At 42.3% G+C, this 21,790-nt stretch overlaps 1 protein-coding gene across 1 annotated transcript in view; it reads left to right on the top strand.

Moving 5' to 3' along the window:
* LOC115134069 (protein O-mannosyl-transferase TMTC2-like) overlaps positions 1 to 21,790 on the top strand; it is a 165,775-nt gene that overhangs the window by 136,052 nt on the left and 7,933 nt on the right. The window contains exons 9-11 of the mRNA XM_029667654.2: positions 6,737 to 6,818; positions 8,259 to 8,373; positions 12,382 to 12,445. Of these exons, the coding sequence (XP_029523514.1) occupies positions 6,737 to 6,818; positions 8,259 to 8,373; positions 12,382 to 12,445 (261 nt within the window). The remainder of the gene's footprint in view (positions 1 to 6,736; positions 6,819 to 8,258; positions 8,374 to 12,381; positions 12,446 to 21,790) is intronic.

Genomic DNA, 21,790 nt, shown 5'->3' with positions numbered 1-21,790 from the left:
AACAATATACAATAGAAGAAGAAAAACTTCCCTTGAGTGAGCAGGCAAGGGAAAACACACTGTTGTTTTAGTAAAGAAAGGGGTATTGATTTAGAGAAACGTTCCGAGCTCATGCCTGTATTCCTCTCAATCATCCCCGGAACACAAGTGACGTCATCAGAGTGTGCGGCTCAACACTATGCAGGAAACACTCGTTTTGTTATTTTTCACTAAAACATAACCAATATTCATTAAATATAAATACTGAACTTGTTTTTGCATGTATTCCATGACGCGGTAAGCTTTTAACAGCTGGGACCTCTATTTCTTGTCCCGGAATCTCTGTTAACAGAGCCGCTAAGCTGCTAGCCATCAAGCTAATGAAGTTAGTCCCAGATGAGTTTTGCAATTGGAAATAAATGAACGTTTCCAGCACTGTAGATACAGATACAAACAACGAGTAGTTTCGCCGTCCTGGAGCCTGATCTTCCTACACTTTCGTCGCTGGGGGTACTTGTGTCTGCGGCCGGAGTGCCTACTACTACGATTTCGAAGTCGACGTTGGCAACCTTCCGTCCCTGCTCTGGATTGAGTGGGGATTCTCCATTTGTCGGAGGCCTGCACCAGTCCCGGGAGCAATGGGCTCAAGTTATCCTGCCTCTCATCCGTGCAGAAAGGGTTCTCTAAATCCTGTGAATGAAACGTGGGAGTGGACAGATTTCCTCGTCCTTCTCGCCAGCCATGATTTTGGGCAGCTCCATGGTTAGAAATATGACTGTTCCTGGTGCAAAAACAATGTCCTGTCCCGGAGCTCAAGTAAATGACATCACTAAACTGCTCCCGAATGTACTACGTCAGGACATGGAAATCGATTCTATCATAGTCCATGTGGGTTTTAATGACACTATGAAGGGCAGTTGAAACTGGATTTTAGAGCTGACTAACTCCCTGCTAGACACTAATAAAAGACCCATCATATCTGGCCCTGTGCCCTCTCTGAATTGTGGCATTGAGCGCTTTAGCAGGATTCTTTCTCTTCACAACTGGCTAAGTGATTATTGCAGCTCAATGGGTATAACTTTTTTTTGACAATTTCAATACCTTTTGGAAACAAAACACATTTTATAAGGAGGATGAGATCCACCCAAATCATTTGGGTTCCTGGATCCTTTCACAGTATTATAAAGCTGCATTGAGACAATGGCTTATCAATGACCCAAGCCCAGCTCAGTTAATCTCTACCATTGTGACACTGAGTTGTCATAATGTTTCAGCAAATGTACATTATACCAGGTGCATTGGTAGACACAATGTAAGTAACCTAATTTATGTTCCTCCAACTAACCTCTGCTGATCCTACAGCTATTGTATGCAGTAATCATGTGCCTATAAACCGGATGTATACTGTTAGCATTGAGGCGGTGTGCCCTAGTAGGAAGTCCACAGTGTGCAGCTCACCCTGCACAAACATACATAAGATGTGAATATCTACTTCTGCTAAGCTTCCCAGTAAAGCAATGAAAACATGTAAGCATCCCAGAAGAAAAGTTCTCAAAATAGCCCACGTTAACATATGTAGGTTCATGAAATCAATCATTTGCTAGGAACAGATGACAATCTCTAGAAATCACTTAGATAATACTTTATATATTCACTTTATATATTCACTTTGTATGTTGTCTACCTCACTTGCTTTGGCAATGTTAACACATGTTTCCCATGCCAATAAAGCCCTTGAATTGAATTGAATTGAATTAATACCTTTCATGATACAGTGGTAGCAATAAAAGGTTATAAAATGTACAGAAAATACAGAAATGGCAATGGGGAGATGTTGCTGTTTTATATTCAGAACCACATTTCTGTAAAGCTTAGAGAGGATCTCATGTTAAATACTTTTGAAGTAATATGGCTACAGGTTCATCTGCCTCACCTAAAGCCCATTCTTGTGGGAAGCTGCTATAGACCACCATGTGCTAACAGTCAGTATCTGGATAATATTTGTGAAATGATTGATAATGTATGTGATAGCAACAGAGAGCTGTATTTTCTAGGTGATTTAAATATTCACTGGCTTTTGTCAGGCTGCCCACTCAAGATAAAGCCTCAATCCGTAACCAGTGCCTGTAACCTAGTTCAGGTTATCAGTCAACCTACCAGGGTAGTTACCAACAGCACATGAGTGAAGTCATCATCATGTATTGATCACATCTTTACTAATGCTGCAGAAATGTGCTTGAAAGCAGTATCCAGATCCATCGGATGTAGTGTCACAATATAGTAGCCATATCTAGGGAAACCAAAGTTCCAAAGGCTGGGCCTAATATAGTGTATAAGGGGTCATACAATACATTTGTTAGCGATTCCTATGTTGATGTAAAGAATATTTGTTGGCCCGCGGTGTGTAATGATGAGCAAACAGACGCTGCACTTGACACATTTATGAAATTGCTTATTCCAGTTACTAATAAGCATGCACCCATTAAGAAAGTGACTGTAAAAACTGTTAAATCCCTGTGGATTGATGAGGAATTGAAAAGTTGTATGGTTGAGAGGGATGAAGTAAAGGAATAGCAAATAAGTCTGGCTGCCCAACCGATTGGCAAACGTATTGCAAATTGAGAAATCATGTGACGAAATGTAATAAAAAAGAAGAAGAAAAAACTACACTATGAAACAAAGGTAAATGACAAAAAGAATGATAGTAAAAAGCTTTGGAACACCTTAAATTACATTTTGGGAAATAAGGCAAACTCAGCTCCATCATTCATTGAATGAGATGGCTCATTGATCACAGCACTGACTGATATTGACAACTACTGTAATGATTTTTTCAAAGGCAAGATTAGCAAACTTAGGCATGACATGCCAGCAACAAACGCTGACACTACACATCCAAGTATATCTGACCAATTCATGAAAGACAAGCGTTGTAATTTTTAATTCCGTAAAGTAAGTGTGGAAGAGGTTGTTTTTTTGTTGTCTATCAACAATGACAAGCCACCGGGGTCTGACAACTTGGATGGAAAATTACTGAGGATAATAGCGGACGATATTGCCACTCCTATTTGCCATATTTTCAATTTAAACCAATGTGAAAGTGTGTCCCCAGGCCAGGAGGGAGGCAAAAGTAATTCCACTACCTAAGAATAGTAAAGCCCCCTTTACTGGCTCAAATAGCTGACCAATCAGTCTGTTACCAAACCTTAGTAAAGTTTTGGGAAAAATTGTGTTTCACCAGAAACAATGCTATTTTATAGCAAACAATTTGACAACAGACTTTCAGCACACTTGTAGGAAAGCACATTCAACAAGCACAACACACAAATAAGGAATTGATGACAAAAAAGACTGTTTTGTTTGACTTCAGTGCGGGTTTTGACATTATCACATATAGCAGCTTACGGGGATCCATAATAAATACAAATATCAATACAAATCTCAGGCAGAGATCAACAATGGTTTACCTGGGCTTTATTTCTCCTCTGTGTGTAAATGATGCAACCTCAGGGATAAGGAGAGGAGAGAGCTGTCAGACTTACAGACTCAATAGCCTTGAGATGGTTTTCAAAGAACAGAGTGTAGTGCGAAATGCAGTGGCTCAACCAGTTCTAGCACACATTTGTATCTATGAGGGCCCAGGTGTGTAAGTTGGTAAGAGCTACCTTGAAGATGTTCACTTCACCTTCTACCTCCATCAGCCCCATCGTGACCTCCGGCCTTCCACCATACCACTACCTCTACTGTCTCTTCACTGACGACTGAGTTTAGTCTTGATCAGATACCACACCAGGAAAGTGACCCCCACCTCCAATCCCATACCCTTTACCCCCACTGTGAGTGATGAGGAAATAGCCTTCCTGTCAAGGGTCCTAAGTTCAGATCCTGGCAGGGGATCGTCGTTTGGGGGAGGGGTTGCGCGCATTGGGGGACAGGGTTTGGCGTCGTTCTCCTGCTGGGCTGACCCCTGTGCACCACACCCGGGACCCCCTGCGGGGAGGGGTGTAGCTGAGGGTGGAGATGTGTACCATGGTGGTGGGTGTTATTGAACTCAGTCATTCACAAGGCATTTCCGGGCCTAATCAGATGCAGGCTCCATTCATAATCACCTTGATGGCTGCCAGAGTGGAAGTACACATCTGTTCCACGTCTGATGTCACTGGGAGATTAGGGGGTCAACGCTAACAATAAGCGCAGTATGTGTGAAAACCGGAGATTTCACCTCCATAATGAGTTGATATTGAATAGGAAGTGGATATGGGTGGTGGGAGACAGACAGACAGACAGACAGACAGACACACACACACACAGATAGAAAGACAGACAGACAGACACACAGACAGACACACAGACACACACAGATAGAAAGACAGACAGAGCTGTTTCTTCCATCGATTCCAGTCCATTCAAAAACTGCAGGCTGTCAGGCCATCTATCAGCATCGATCACACATAGTTAATAAGAATCTCTCTCTGCTGCTGTTGCTGTGGGCCGATGCGCTGCACAGCCAGTTTAAGAACCTACTAGGATGCATACAAACCGCCACTTTCCCCTCACACACTAAATAATGTTTTGATCTGGATACCTGACAGTTGTGAGGGGGAAAGCTAATGAGCTCTAATGTTGAAATTATGATGTTCGTTAGCAGTCTAGACATGAAACTGGATTTCATTGAACAAGCCACTCAGGAATAAAACTCCTCTAAGCCTGATAATGCCAAAATTGGATTCAAAAGATGAGAACATCAACAGGGGCTCATGGGACATATTATTTTCACATTCTGCAAAGATTTCTTGACAACTTTTCTCCAGTAAAGAGAGTTTCCTCACTTCTCAGTCAAATCTGCAAAGTACAAGTAACTGCCAAAATAATGGAAACACCTGAGTAAATGAGGGAAACAAAGTGTATTGAAACAGGTGCTTCCACACAGTTGTGGTACCTAAGGTAATTAAGCAATTAACATTCCATTATGCTTAGGGTCATGTATGAAAATCCTGGGCAGGCCATTATTTTGGTTACCATGGCTATGCCCCCATAGAATGGCAATGCCCCAATCCACAGAACACAAGAAGTCACTGAATGGTTTGATGAGCATGAAAACGATATAGTCCTCTCAGTCACCAGATCTAAACCCAATTGACTACTTATGGGAGATTCTGGAGCAGTGTCTGAGAGTGTTTCTTTCACCACCAAACAAAACACAGAATTATGGATTTTTTTGTGGGAGAATGGTGTCACATCCCTTCAATAGAGTTCCAGACAGTTGTAGAATCTATGCCAAGGTGCATTGAAGCTGTTCTGGCTCGTGGCCCAACGCCCTATTAAGACGCTTTATGTTGGTGTTTCCTTTATTTTGGCAGTTACCTGTATGTACCACATGATTCAAATCCACACAAACAATGAGAGCCAGTGCATTAAATCGTCATAACGTGGTTTCCTGACAGGCTTTTTGTTTGAACTTCAATAAATAGAAATGCTGATGTTATGACTATTCCAGCTGCTCCTCAGCTGAGCACTCTGTACTATTTGTGAATTTGAGAGCATTAAACATATAATTCAATATTCCATCTCGTCAATGGAGAATAAACTCTAATATTTACACTTGGAAATTTTGAGTACTTTTTGAGTTATTGAAGGTAAACCCGGTGAAAAATGTATGAGGCACGGAATCTTCCAAATCTGATTTCAGTGTTTGGATAAAGGTGTTTTGTTCAAAGCCTTTGCAATTCAAATTAATGAATTGTGTTCATTCTATATAGTGTATTTAGTAAACATAATTTATTCTGGTTAGTGGTTTATGTAATATTAAGGGAGCTCTTTCCTCTTTTTGTTCATTATGTGAAATGCTGTGGCATTTCATATATTTAGGTTTCTATAGGCTTTAATTGATTAGTTGAACCTCTATTGTGATCTTCATCTCCATCAGAGTGCATCTGATACACAGATAAGATCTGCGTTGTGTGTGTGTGTGTGTGTGTGTGTGTGTGTGTGTGTGTGTGTGTGTGTGTGTGTGTGTGTGTGTGTGTGTGTGTGTGTGAGACAGAGAGAGGCAGCTGTGTTGGCTGGAGCCTTTGTGTGTTAGTTGTAATCTGATCCTGCTCTCTGAGGCCCCCGGGGCACTGGCTCCTCTGGGCTCCACTGGGCCCCAATCTGTCACTGCTGCTGCTGCCCCTCATCAGGCTCCAGTCACCCTGTCTGTCACTCCTTGTGTGACGTAACCCGGAACGACTCTACGCACCCTATCTCAACCTCTGTGTGTGTGTGCACACATTTCTCTCTCTCCCTCTTGTTTATCTCTCTCTCTTTGTGTGTCTGTTTGTCTCTCTCTCTTTGTGTGTCTGTTTGTCTCTCTCTCTTTGTGTGTCTGTTTGTCTCTCTTGTCTCTCTCTCTCTTTGTGTGTCTGTTTGTCTCTCTCTCTTTGTGTGTCTGTTTGTCTCTCTTGTCTCTCTCTCTTTGTGTGTCTGTTTGTCTCTCTCTCAGCTGCAGTGGATTAGTCACAGCCTCTGTGTACAGATATATTTGTACAGATATAAGTGTGTTATTATTAAATGCTCAGACCAGGCAGTCAGCTGTGCCAAGCATGACATTGTGTACTTTCAGGGTAAATCTTTTTTAGGATGACACAAGGTGTCATATTACGATTTAATGTTACATTAAGTTTGTGGCTTAGCAAAATCATTATGTATTATAATAAAATGAAAAGCATCTCAACGGCAACAAATACTGACAATTTATTTAATTCCTCTCCCTTCGTAGGGTCAGAAGACTGAAGCAGAGAGGTTCTTTCTGAAGGCCATCCAACTAGACCCCACTAAAGGAAATTGCTATATGCATTACGGTAAGTACTGCCATTCTGGGTCAGTTTCTTTTGATTCACCAACATTATATTAAGGTTACAAATTAAGAAATGATCATGGTCAACACACATCAACACAGTCGTGAAGAGGGCACGACAATGCCTCTTCTCCCTCAGGAGGCTGAAAAGATTTGGCATGGGCCCTCAGATCCTCAAAAAGTTCTACAGCTGCAGCTTTGAGAGCATCTTGACTGGCTGCATCACCACTGGGTATGGCAGCTGCTTGGCATCCGACCACAAGGCGCTACAGAGGGTAGTGCACACGGCCCAGTACATCACTGGGGCCGAACCCCCTGTCAACCAGGACCTCTATACCAGGCGGTGTCAGAGGAAGGCCCTAAAAATTGTCCGACTCTAGCCACCCAAGTCATAGACTGTTCTCTCTGCTACTGCACAGCAAGCAGTACCGATGCACCAAGTCTGGAACCAACAGGACCCTGAACAGCTTCTAAGACTGCTAAATAGTTAGATAAATAGTTTACACTTTTTTCACTAATCTCTTTTGACTCATCACATATGCTGTTGCTACTGTTTATTGTCTATCCCGTTGGTTAGTCACTTTATCCCTACCTATATGTACATTTCTACCTTAATTAAGCATATGACAAATCACATTTGATTTTATTTGATACTAAGTCACTTCAACTTTCCTCTTTGAAATGTGCGTTTGAGAGGGAGTGCCAGTAAAATAATTTGTGGTTACATACATTTTGATCGATCATTCGTAAAATGAAATCATTTTTTTCATTTCTTGATATTTGAAGGAACTGCTCTTACATATTCTTAACCACTCCAATAAAATAAGAGTTGACATATTGAAATCTATCCCTTGCCATTGCAGTGTTTCTAAGCTGTAGGTGCAATACATTGGTAATCAGTCAGGGGCGAATCAGTCTTTCCTTCACATATGGCTTGTAGCAAGGTCTACATTCACAGCAATTTAGGAAAATAGACTTGGTTTCACCCAGTGGTTTGGAAGCATGGTACAGTAGTGGAGCCCAACAAAATCAACAGACTATTAATTCCTCCCAGTTCGTGGCTCCTTCAGGGGTCCACACTCTAGCGTTATTAGGGAGGTCTACAAAGGGCCTGCTCTACATTTCAGCTGCACCTCAGACGTACAGAACTCAGATCCCCAGCCAGGCCTGACGCACATGTAAGAGAAACATTCCTATCACAAACCTACTAATTGGACAAATGGGCCTGAGTGATGGCCAAAGAGTGATGGTACGCTCCACTCGTATCTTGTGTTTCAGCAAATCACTCTTAGGGCTGACAGAGGCTTGCCTATCTCCCCTGGCCAAAGGCAATATTCCCAGCCACTATTCATCCCTCTCTAGGAATACATCCACACACTGCGTTTTAACATGGTGTTCCTGTTCTCTCTCCTTCCCTTTCCTTTCCCCCTCTGGCTGCTCCCAGGTCAGTTTTTGTTGGAGGAGTCTCGTCTGCTGGAAGCGGCTGAGATGGCGGAGAAGGCAGCTCGTCTGGACAGCGGGGAGTTTGATGTGGTCTTCAGCGCAGCCCACATGCTCAGGTGAGTGTTGGATGGGACAGACACACTGAGAGGGAGGGGACAAGGGCTGGAGGAGGGAGGAGACAAGGGCTGGAGGAGGTAGGAGACAAGGGCTGGGGGAAGGAGGGAGAGCATCTACTGTCTCTATGCTTTATTCTAGGGCTTACAGCTCTCCTCTGCCAGTGTGATTTACTTGACCAGCTTCTGTAATCCCCTTCTCTACTGCAGCGAGCGGTAGCCAGGGAGCTGCCGTCTTAGTGCGGCGTGCGGCTACGTGCCTGCCTCGTCGCTCCCTCTGCTGTTTCTGTCTTATTCATGCGGAGCCAGTTCCAAACCAGAGCAAAGTTCAGCAGCGCGGCGTCTGTCTCACAGCTCTCCTGGAAGCTGCAAGGTGCTGTGTTTCAAGGCACAAGGCGCGAGTGCAAATTTGTAAATAGAGGAACATGCCAATTTAGAATATGCCACATGGACTGAGAGAGGATTACTAGAGCCAACAATATTATATTTCCTTTGTTAGGACTTACCATGGTTAATCAGGGGTTTTCTGTGTGAGGATTACTACTGCTGGCTGTGGGAAATTACGACTACTAAAACAGTTAATGCGATGTCTTGAATCATTGTGCTTCGGGTTCACTTTCTTGACCAAAGACAGAAAGAGGCCATGTCATGCAGCTGTGTATAATGTCTTTATCCAGCTGGTTTTCACAAGGTGTCCCACTGCACATCACTATGATCCAGGGGGATGTGCACCACCAGCATCCCAGCCGTCCATGCTTTACAGAGCCTCTTCCAGGGTCAGGACCCCTGGCTGTTAAAGAGGGTCTCAGGCTGGGCTCATTGAGGGACTCCCCACCGCCACGCTGGCATGGGGTCACTCTCCTCTGAAACTCATGTTCTTTATGTGTTTGTCTTGGAACCAAGACGTGGAAGGCCCTCGGTTGGTGGGGGATACTAGTGAATCTGAACAGGGGAGGGAGAGGGTGGGGAGGAGTCGACGTTAAGATGTACAAACCTTCTCTTATTGCTCTCTGGGGCTCTTGGTCTTTGACAAGTTTACTTCCTTGCTATCCATTACCCCCGGTCTTCTTTAAACAATCAGCACGTTATTCCAAACCTTCGTCCGGGTCTACAGATCAGTGGCAGCAGCCAACAGACGAGGCGAGGCGAAGGAAAGGGAGAGGAAGGTTGGCTGACTGCTAGCTCCCAGGGGAATGTGCTAATGCTGCCCTTTAAGTGCTCAAATCCCTCTGCAAGCCAGGCTGTGTGGTGTCACATCACTGTTCTGGAAACCCAGATCTGTTTGACAGAAGGAACAAGGAACAATTGAGTAACATTTGTGTAACAAGTGTGTCTTGTTGCACGAGACAGATGGGCTAGATGTCGTTAGTACACAGATCGTACACTGGCGGTTGTTGCTGGAACAATGAGTTAATTAAGTCATCTGTATTTTTTAAATTAAGTAATGTGTAGTGTCAGCCGTGTGATTTGTGTGTCTGTGCGTCTGCACCGGGGTTAATAAAGCACATTTAGATGACCGACGATATCAAGGCTCGTTTCATCCAGGGAGTTATTTATTTTCGTTCACTCATTATCCCTATTTTCCCTCTCTCTTCCTCTCCGGGCTCTTCTGGTTCTCCTCTCTCACCAACAGCTGTATCTCAGTGGACGGGTCTAACCGAAGGCAGAAGTTTAGGTTGTTTTCTCCCATTGTGCTTGTTGTGCTTTCACAACCCACTATCCACAGGCAATCCTTTGCCACTCACATTAAAGATCTTGTTTGTCTGGTGACAATGATGTGGCAGTTCTCCAGTCTGATAATGATGTGTTTATAGACCTGAAAATGACATAGAATTAGATTCATTCTTGAGACAATATTCTATTCTGAATATGATTGCAACACATGGTTACGGTCACAGTTAGACAACAAACCCATCTTTGTCATTACTGTACATTTTATGGAACTTAATATTCTTGGGCTCTGCTTCCTGGAGTTGAATTAAGACAAGGTGTTTGAGGTTTCGTTGTGAGGACACACACCAGTTCCCACACCTTCTACACAAAGGCCTTGAACTAAAGCGTATCACTAATTCTTTGAGTGAGGCAGTGCTCTCTGCACTGAGTAATGATTCTGAATGAGTCTCAGTGATTCTCCACCCTCATTAGAGCTGGAGACACAGTATGACTGATGCAGGAGACAAACTGTGATCCTATACATCAGTCATTCTTCTTGAGTTTGATCATGTCGTGTCCGTCCAAAACATATATCATATCAGTTCACACCATAGAGACTCATTCACCCCACCACTGGTGTTACCTCATAGGGAAAGCATCCACTCCCCATGTCTGTTGGCCAGCCATTACCACTGTGGCCTAACAGCGATGTTGGTCACATATGGAGCTTAATGGTCTGTTTGTTTTGAAACGAGCCACAAGGGTATCAAGTGTTGTTTCTTGGAGTCATTTGTTTTTGTATGTATATTTAGTTTAGTTTAACCGTCCTAAGAATACACAATGACCCATTCTCTTACCTTATGAAGTACAAACCGTTTTAGCATCTCAAATGTGATTGACTGATTTGGCAGAATTAACATTTCATGAGGGGAAAGCCCTACAGCTGAAATTGGGGTGATTTAAATGTCATTGTCGGATGCTGGATAGAACTGTTTTTGCTAATATTAGAATCACATGCTGTATGCTAGTAATGTAAACTGACATAAGATTAAGATAGCACGTTTACCAAAACGGCTTCTCGTGCCTCAATCATGTCATATTGTGATGACAGTTCCACGGGAATAGGACAGCACTCATGCGCTACGGTATGACATGTAGCTCAGGTATTAGCTCTATTGACACCCTATGAGATTTCGTTCTGGGTTTAGAGACTACTCAGGTGTGGTGTTGTCATGCTAGTTGTGGAATATGAAAATGTCTGTATATGCCGTATGGAGGAGGATACCATATGGAGGAGGATACCATATGGAGGAGGATACCATATGGAGGAGGATACCATATGGAGGAGGATACCTTAATAAGATCAGACAGACTTAATGGAAGCCCAGTTCAGTTCAGATGGTCTCGCTTTCATCATTACGACTCAGGGCTCCGGAGCCAGCCGTCCTTGACTCCGTCCTTGACTGTGTCAAAGTTAAACTGTTTGCAATGAGACAATTGCTACCATCAGTGAAATGCAGCTGCAGGTTGTAAAAATGATTCCTGGTTTATAGGAATATGAATAAACGGAAAAGCTCTTGGCCAAAGGGAAAGAGTCACACAGTCAGGTACGATGGTAATCTAAGCGCACTGGCGTGGTGTATTGTACACGGAGATGAGCATATGGAAGACATTCTTGTTTTGACTGGATTTTTTATTGGAGCGTCTACAGACTTTAAATACTTGAAGTCTTCTGGGATTCTCAGGAGGACATCTGTCTAGAGGTGCCTTTACCTTAAAATATGTTTTTCACTGTCTTTCATTGTATGATTTGTTGTATTTGTGGCGTCCTTTACAATTTCATTAGATATGATAATCGTATGTGTCCAATGTTTTTGTAAGAAATACTTTAAACGTGCAAATTATTTGACATGGATTTTGTGACGATCTTCTTCCTAGGCCTCAAATCCTCCCAACCCCACTGACCTTCAGTACCAAAAACAACAGATATGTTTTACACAGAAGACAGGAGACTCGCCTTTGAAGTTATGTTTGTTCTTACTAAGGCAGTGGTTGATGAGAAGCCTATTTTAATGACACACAGGTCAAAGCTCATGACATAAAGGTCACAACCCCGGATATAATGGAAACAACCAGGGCATGCTGTACACCACTCAGCATGGGGTGCTGTCTGCTGAAAGGCCTGGAAACAAACTGCCTTTTTCATTGACTCCTCTAATTTCGACACGGCATTCTCTCCTCAGCCTGTCCTCACTGACCCCGGAGCAGCAGTAAACAGACAGAGGTCAAGGTCTCCTCTGAACCCTCTGAAGTTCGAAGAAATAATTGATGATTGTTTTTTTTTGCCTTCCTTTGCAGACAAGCCAGTCTCAATGACGCAGCCGAGAAGTATTACGGACGGGCAGCCAGCATAAGACCCAACGTGAGTATATCAACCTTTAATCACCCTTTATTACTCAACATGATGGACACTGTCTGAATCACTGGCTGGGTGGCTCTCTGGCCAGTGGCTCTTTGGTCAATCACTGGCTGGGTGGCTGTTTGGCCAGTCACTGGTTGGGTGTCTCTCTGGACAATCACTGGCTATATGGCTCTCTGGCCAATCACTGTCTTGCCTGTTTCCTCATAATGGCCTTTATTGTCAAAAGAGTCATCAGAGTTTTGAGAAAGACATGGGTTAAGTTGTCCTCGGCTGTAAAGGTTTGTGTGTGCAGCATCAATCAGGGACTTCAAAGGAGGGGCCAGGGCCATTTTAGGGTGGTCAGATTGAAAGGAATAATGATAATAACACTTAGTCACAGGGCTTTGGTGTGTGGATAATGAATAGACCCAGATAGTTGAGTAGGTTATCGTTTGACAACACAGATGTTTGAACTGCAGTGGGGGAAAGAATGTTTGGCTTCTGTGGTCTTAATGTTAGTTCCTGATTGGAAGAATTCACTTGTCAAGGAACAACCAAAGTGTGTCTGGATAGTGTCAACCGACATTGATGTTTGATTCAGCCAACTGAAATGTTTCCTGTAGATACAAACGTACAAAATACACAATTTACACGGTTTACCCACTATGTTTATGTAATGGTAGTGAGTAAAAACGTTGATCATTTGTTTGAATACATTCAAATATCTGTCTGGCTTCAATGGACTATCTTGTATTTATGAGTCAAACTCCCACCCTCTTAGAGCAGCACAATCCTCATTATTGTCATAGTTCAACTAAATGCATTGATAGAGACCGTACACCAAAGAGGTGAAGGTAAAGTGTGAAACTCATTTCCATAACTCAGTGCTACTAATAGTATAGACCCCCAGACAGTCCCCACTGTGAAGACGCTGTGATTGTTCTATACTAACACAGTTATTCTGTTCATTTTTTATTTTATTTAACCTTTATTTAACCAGGCATGTCAATTAGCAACTCATTCATATTCACAATGATGTCCTACCACAGCAAACTGGAAAAAGGAAAGAGCATAATGTATTTGGTGTTGGAGCGATGCAAGCTATCCAACCTTACTGTTAAAAATACTATCTCCAATTAGAATAGTTCTTGTTTGTGCTGCTTGAAGTGTGAGAACCACAATAAGGTCAGAACATTGGCTGAGATCAGAGCAATATATTTAGAGAGTTAGGCCACATTTGAGAATATTGTTCTGATTCTATACATTCAGTTACATAGCATTGTTTAAATATTCCCCATGTAATGTTAATGGGGAGCTAACATGGCTGCCATAGAAAGTTGTAGTGTCATGTAAATATTTCATGCAGAAACAACATTGGCCCAACTGTCTAAATAGGTTGTTATCAATAAAAGGTCACAATAAGGTGCACAGTGTTTTGCCTGCTGGGGGGCAAGCTGGGGGGCTATCTAGCTAATAACAGATCACGTCAATACGGCAAGTTAACAAGCTGACTTTCAGAGGATAAACTACATGGCTATATGGCTAAAATATTGTTTGATTTGCTTGCCATCTAGTGGTAATGACATTAGTCCGATTGACAACTTTACCAGGACGAGGACTTGCCGATGTCAAGCTCTGTCCAAAAGCCTAATCTCTAATGAAGCAAGCTAAATGACACATGTTGCTTAGCTACATGGATAGGCTACCATCACGTATCTAATACATGATCAGTTGATGTTTAGTGATCATAAAAAGCATGCAGTTACTTGCTGTATAACTCTGATGATAGAGCTAAATGTGGAATGCTCTTCAAGATATTATGATATTAAAACCAAATAGTCATAACTTTTATTTAACAATCCCTTGAAAACGGTATGTACAGTTGTCAATGATTTGAGTTGAGCTGGGGGTTTCCTTGCCCCCCAGCAGCCAAATTGAACGCTCTGCACCCGTATTGTTACATTTTATTGATAATATATATACGTGGCTCTGGCTATATTTTTGCCCTCGGAGCAGCAAGATGATTGGCTTTCCTATGTACTTGTCTATTTCAGGAACAGATCATCATTATAATATTTACATTTTAGTCTCTTGGCATCCACAAATATGTAAACATGCATTCGATGTATCCAAGTTTCAGCCCAATGCGGTCACATTGTTGGGATGCCTCCATTGTCATTTCGCTTGCTTACAGTGGAGGCTAGGTAATGATTGAGGATGTTCATCCATCTTCCCCAGTATTACCCTTTGTTCTCTCGAAAAATGTTCCTGTCTATCTTCATTTGTGATTGCTATGCTTCAACTCCTGTATATCTTGACTTTCAAGCACTGGCATTTTCATATTATATTAAGTCCACTTGTCCGATCACTTTACTTACTTAGGACTGGACAATTGGCTTAACTCAATGGCTTTGGTGCCTCAACCCTCCCCTTCTCCTTCTGTCCAGAGACCAGCCTATCAGAAGCCGGCTTTGGTCACCATAAAATTACAGCATCTGTAGTCTTTACGTTTGCCAGTCCAATTAGATATGGTCCCTATGCTTTCTATTTACAGTGGCATAAAGTAGGTTTATGGCCAGTCGTTGCTCCCTCCTCATCATACTCCCATGGTTTTAAGCAGCTGTTTCTTCTGAGGTCCAGCTAATAGACTCCACATCTGGTGACGCTTCCATTACAACTACATGCCAGAGGAAAGGTTTGGAGGGTGTGGAGGATCGCTGGGGCGGGGATCTTTTGAAGCTCGACTGGAGAAGGACCAAAAGGAAAAGCAGGAAGAGAACGAAGAGCAGTAGAATCCCTACCCAGGAGTCCTTGCACACCATTATCTCTCATGTGTAAGTGTCTGAGGCTGAGGATATAAAGGCCTAGCCTGTGATGGTATTTCATTGTGTTCAGTCCAAGGAGCCAGAGGTGTTCTCCTCCAGGGGTCTCAGCTTTTACTTCCCCTGATTATTTCTTCCCAGACAGCTGGGTTCAATTAGTCTTCCTCAAGACAGTTTGATTAAATCAATCCCTAAAACATGTTTACACACTGTCGCACCCCCCTTCTCTCTCCCTCTCGCGCTCTCTCGTTCTTGCTCTCACTCTTTCATTCTCTCTCTGTCACACACACATGCACCACACACCCAAATATTATGGTAAAGTACAGAATTGCAAATCAGACAACCAACTAGGCTTGGGCATTATACAGATTTTCATATCGTCATACCGGCCGTCACTCATCCCAGGATTCACGGTATTACCGGCATATCACACAAGGGGTCGCTAAAAACACAAGAAAAGCCCATCAGGCCTCTATTATCATGCCCATCAGGCCTCTAATCAATGCTAACCAAATTTGCACAAACTAATAGAGAAATCACATAGACGCTGTTAGCTAAATGCTAATGAGCGAAAAATAACGAAGCTCATTGCAAAGACAGGCAAATCCAGCTCATAAAGTTATACAAGCATAGCTAGTAGCTACCGAATGTCATTTTCAGTGAGTGTAGACATTTACAAGCGAAAGTGAATGAGAGAAATTGTGCAAATGGACAAAGTTGTGATGCATGCTTTTCTGAAAGAAGAGCAGCATACAGTATATCACAAAAGTGATTACACCCCTCACATTTTTGTAAATATTTGAGTATATCTTTTCATGTGACAACACTGAAGAAAGGACACTTTGCTACAATGTAAAGTAGTGAGTGTACAGCTTGTAAAACTTTGTAAATTTGCTGTCCCCTCAAAATAACTCAACACACAGCCATTAATGTCTAAACCGCTGGTAACAAAAGTGAGTACACCCCTAAGTGAAAATGTCCAAATTGGGCCAAAAGTGTCAATATTTTGTGTGGCCACCATCATTTTCCAGCACTGCCTAACCCTCTTGGGCATGGAGTTCACCAGAGCTTCACAGGTTGACACTGGAGTCCTCTTCCACTCCTCCATGACGACATCACGGAGCTGGTGGATGGTAGAGACCTTGCACTCCTCCACCTTCCGTTTGAGGATGCCCCACAGATGCTCAATAGGGTTTAGGTCTGGAGACATGCTTGGCCAGTCCATCACCTTTAACCTCAGCTTCTTTAGCAAGGCAGTGGTCGCCCTTGGATGTGTGTTTGGGGTCGTTATCATGTTGGAATACTGCCCTGCGGCCCAGTCTCTGAAGGGAGGGGATCATGATCTGCTTCAGTATGTCACAGTACATGTTGGCATTCATTTTTCCCTCAATGAACTGTAGCTCCCCAGTGCCGGCAGCACTCATGCAGCCCCAGACCATGACACTCCCACCACCATGCTTGACTGTAGGCAAGACACACTTGTCTTTGGACTCCTCACCTGGTTGCCGCCACACACGCTTGATACCATCTGAACCAAATAAGTTTATCTTGGTCTCATCAGACCACAGGACATGGTTCCAGTAATCCATGTCCTTAGTCTGCTTGTTTTCAGCAAACTGTTTGTGGGCTTTCTTGTGCATCATCTTTAGAAGAGGCTTCCTTCTGGGACGACAGCTATGCAGACCAATTTGATGCAGTGTACGGCGTATGGTCTGAGCACTGACAGGCTGACCCCCCACCCCTTCAACCTCTGCAGCAATGCTGTCAGCCCTCATACGTCTATTTCCCAAAGACAACCTCTGGATATGACGCTGAGCACGTGCACTCAACTTCTTTGGTCGACCATGGCGAGGCCTGTTCTGAGTGGAACCTGTCCAGTTAATCCGCTGTATGGTATTGGCCACCGTGCTGCAGCTCAGTTTCAGGGTCTTGGCAATGTTCTTATAGCCCAGGCCATCTTTATGTAGAGCAACAATTATTTTTTTCAGATCCTCAGAGAGTTCTTTGCCATGAGATGCCATATTGAACTTCCAGTGACCAGTCAGTATGAGGGAATGTGAGAGCGATGACACCAAATTTAACACACCTGCTCCCCATTCACACCTGAGACCTTGTAACACTAACGAGCCACATGACACCGGGGAGGGAAAATGGCTGATTGGGGCTAATTCCACCTCACACACAATCAGACCACTACAACACCACAGAAGAACAATAACATACATGTAGCCGGTATTTCACCACTACCAACGTGTGGCCCTTTCATATCAGATATATTTAAAAATAAAAACTAAGCAAGTCAGTTAAGTACAAATTTTTATTTACAATGACGGCCTACCCTGGCCAAACCCAGACGACGCTGGACCAAATGTTCGCCGCCTTATGGGACTCCCAATCACAGCCAGATGTGATACAACCTGGATTCAAACCAGGGACTGTAGTGACGTCTCTTGCACCTGGATGCAGTGCCATAGGCTGCTGCGCCACTCAGGAGACCATCTATGTGCTTTCTTTTTAAAGGAGTTACATTTCGTTGTGGTCAGTTATGGTTATTATTTTCTGTGTTCTAGTTCAAATGCTCCGTCCTGCAAATTGGTTCCTAAAATCTTATCCCGCGCTTTGACCCATCAATTGCAGGGTCAAATACAGGGTAATTTATTACTTAAGCCAGTAAAAAAAGTACCATGACCGTTTAACCATGAAATCTGGCTTCTCATGTGATTTAAACGTATAGAAATGTTTTTACTTCTTCTGCTAGAGGATATTGCTTTAGCTACAAAAGTACCAGTCCCGCAGTCTGTGGTTACCGAAGCACTTCTAAGATGAAATCACAAATTATTATTTTTTCTGGCAATTAAACGCTTTAACACATTGGAGAAAGCGGGAGTGGGAATTCCTGGTCAGGCCAGCCTTTACTTTGGCCCCAGCCACTGTAGCCAATGTGTTTTCTTACATCTGTTAAGGGATACGCGGGGCTCTCTAAGGGACAATGAGATTATTCCACAGGCAAGTTTGATTTATTTATCAATTTAATTCCCCCTATGAGAGAAGAGGCGATATTGGACATATTGTTCCCATCGAAATGCTCATGCATGGAGCATCACTCATCTAACCTTGACACTGGAAAAACAGAGATGATGAGTGTCTGAGACCAGAGCAGAACAGAGCAGAGCAAAGCACAGCTGAACACGACTTCTACTGCAGGTATCACAGCTCAGATTACTGTGAACAAAGCAAGACAAATGGCCAGACAATGGGAGAGCGTCTGTGGTTTTATGTCCACAGACTTTATGTCATTCATGACTAGATGACCAAAAATGCCTGAATTGTAGTTCACTGTCACCATGACATAAGAAGTATTTTAGGTTGCATACCTTCAGAGTAACGCTTCTAGGGCCAAGGGTTAAGGGGTCAGACATACAGGTAACTGCCAAAATAAATAAAACACTTGAGTAAATGAGGGATACTAAGTATTTAAAGCAGGTGCTTCCACACAGGTGTGGTTCCTGATTTAATTAAGCATTAATTATCCCATCAAATCAAATGAAAATACAACAGGTGTAGACCTTACAGTGAAATGCTTACTTACAACCCCCTAACCAACAATGCAGTTTAAAAAAAATATGGATAAGAGTAAGAAATAAAAGTAACAAGTCATTATAGAGCAGCAGTAAAATAACAATAGCTAGACTATATACAGGGGGGTACCGGTGCAGTGTCAATGTGCGGCGTCACCGGTTAGTTGAGGTAATATGTATATGTACAGTGGTTCCTCCATTAATAGTCGCGAGCTTAAAAAAAATATGGATAAGAGTAAGAAATACTTAGATGACTTAGATGTCATTTGTGGTTTAGTACGGTACCCTGTGTCACCTCTTATTGCTCCTGGCCAGCGCAAGTGGGAGTTCTTTATTTTTTTTATTTAACCAGGAAGGGCTCATTGAGATTAGAATCTCTTTTTCAAGAGCGCCCTGGCCAAGATAGGCAGCACCAAGTCATTACAAAAAAATTACAGACAGACAACAGGAAAAACTACAAGTAATCTAGTAAAAACCATTGAATTCACAAGAGTATAAAATAGCAGATAAAAACATTGACAGGTCAGGGAATCAGCCTCAAAATCCTTCATCAGTGATTTAAAAACACCAATCGGGACAGGTTCTTCCAGTTTAAAAGTATTTTGTAAGGTGTTCCAAGACGATGGCGCAGAGTACATAAAAGCCCTTTTACCAAATTTAGTTTGGACATTTGGAACAGTTAGCAGGAAGTCCAGCGAACGAAGAGAGTACCCACCACATTACCCAAAAGGTAGTAAACCCAAAATGGCTATGTAAATAAAAGTATACCAGTGACTGAGCCTACGAGTGACTAGAGAAGGCCAGCCAACCCTGGTATACAAAGTGCAGTGGTGCGTAAGGGTTTTGCAGTTTTAAAAAATCTCAAAGTGCCATGGTAAAGAGTGTCAATTGATCTCAAACACTGAGCGGAAACATTCATCTATAAAATATCCCCATAGTCTAGTGAAGGCATAAATGTAGCTGACACTAGCCTCCTTCTGGCTTCAAAATAAAAACAGGCCTTATTCCTAAAATAAAATCCCAATTTCAGCTTATTTTCTTTTGCTAAATTGTTGAATATGCAATTTAAAAGAGAGGCCGTCATCAATTAAAATTCCAAGATATTTACATGAGGTTACAGCCTCAATCTCCTTGCCCTGACAGGTAGTAATAGGTGAAAGGTTCAGAGGTCTATTTCTTGCATTAGAAAACACCATTAGTTTAGTTTTGTCAGTATTGAGGATAAGCTTCAATTGACACAAGGTATGTTGAACAGTATAAAAAGCAGTTTGCATGTTCTGGAAAGCTTTTGTAAGAGACGAGGCACAACAGTAAATAACAGTATCATCAGCATAAAAATTAAGTTGTGCATTTTGGACATTTTTGTCTAAATCATTTATATAAATAGTGAATAAGAGAGGACCAAGTACAGAGCCTTGGGGCACACCATTCAAGACAGACAATTTAACTTCTTGCGTCGAGCCATCCCGGATCCGGGATCGTGACTACAGCCTCAAGCCCATTACCATGACGCAACGTTAACTATTCATGAAAATCGCAAATGAAATGAAATAAATATGCTAGCTCTCAAGCTTAGCCTTTTGTTAACAACACTGTCATCTCAGATTTTCAAAATATGCTTCTCAACCATAGCAAAACAAGCATTTGTGTAACAGTATTGATAGCTAGCGTAGCATTTAGCGTTAGCATTCAGCAGGCAACATTTTCACAAAAACCAGAAAAGCATTCAAATAAAATAATTTACCTTTGAAGAACTTCGGATGTTTTCAATGAGGAGACTCTCAGTTAGATAGCAAATGTTCAGTTTTTCCTGAAAGATTATTTGTTTAGGAGAAATCGCTCCGTTTTGTTCATCACGTTTAGCTACGAAAAAAACCTGTATCCAGGAGTGTAATTCCATTCGCAAGCTCATTAGCATAACACAACGTTAACTATTCATGATAAATCGCAAATGAAATGAAATAAATGTGCTAGCTCTCAAGCCTAGCCTTTTGTTAAGTCGACCCTCTACTTTTTCGAACATTCTGTTAAAAATCGCGCAACATTTCAGCGCCCTGCTACTCATGCCAGGAATATAGTATATGCATATGATTAGTATGTGTGGATAGAAAACACTCAGACGTTTATAAAACTGGTTAAATCACGGCTGTGACTATAACAGAACGTGCGTTTCATCGAAAAGCGCAGGAAAATCTGATCACTGAAAATGGAAATAAATATCCTTGCGCTACTTTCAGGATTGTTCAAAGTGAACCGAATTAAATGAGGCCGAGGTTGCAGTGCCTACAGCTTCCACACGATGTCTAGAGTCTTGTCATTTGATTCTGCTTTGATTCTTGGTCAAACCGACACAAGGGAACCGATTCCCTCCGGTCTCCGACCGGATGTTTTGGTCGAGCTCTCTCCAAGACATTTTTTCGAGACGGACATCTATAGAATTTACATCGCCTCCTGATGAATTTTATCGCTTATTAACGTGTACTAATACCTAAAGTTGCATTACAAAAGTATTTCGAAGTGTTTTGTGAAAGTTTATCGTCGACTTTTTGAATTTTAAAAAATGATGTTACGTTATGAAACGCTATTTTTTCCCGTTTATCACACAGTCTACATAGAACGATATCTAGGCTATATATGGACCGATTTAATCGAAAAAAAGACCCAATAGTGATTATGGGACATCTAGGAGTGCCAACCAAGAAGATGGTCAAAGGTAATGAATGTTTTATATTTTATTGTGCGGTTTGTGTAGCGCCGAATATGCTAATTATTTTGTTTACGTCCCCTGCGGGTTTTTTGGGGTGTTACATGCTAAAATGCCGAAAAGCATTTTAAAAATCTGACTTGTTGCCTGGATTCACAACGAGTGTAGCTTTAATTCACTACCCTGCATGTGTATTTTAATGAACGTTTGAGTTTTAACTAATACTATTAGCATTTAGCGTAGCGCATTTGCATTTCCAGAG

Source organism: Oncorhynchus nerka, linkage group LG9a (genome assembly GCF_034236695.1).
Source record: "Oncorhynchus nerka isolate Pitt River linkage group LG9a, Oner_Uvic_2.0, whole genome shotgun sequence".
Taxonomy (NCBI): domain Eukaryota; kingdom Metazoa; phylum Chordata; class Actinopteri; order Salmoniformes; family Salmonidae; genus Oncorhynchus; species Oncorhynchus nerka.
Note: the sequence above shows the minus strand (reverse complement) of the source record. Positions and strands in the feature narration are given on the sequence as shown.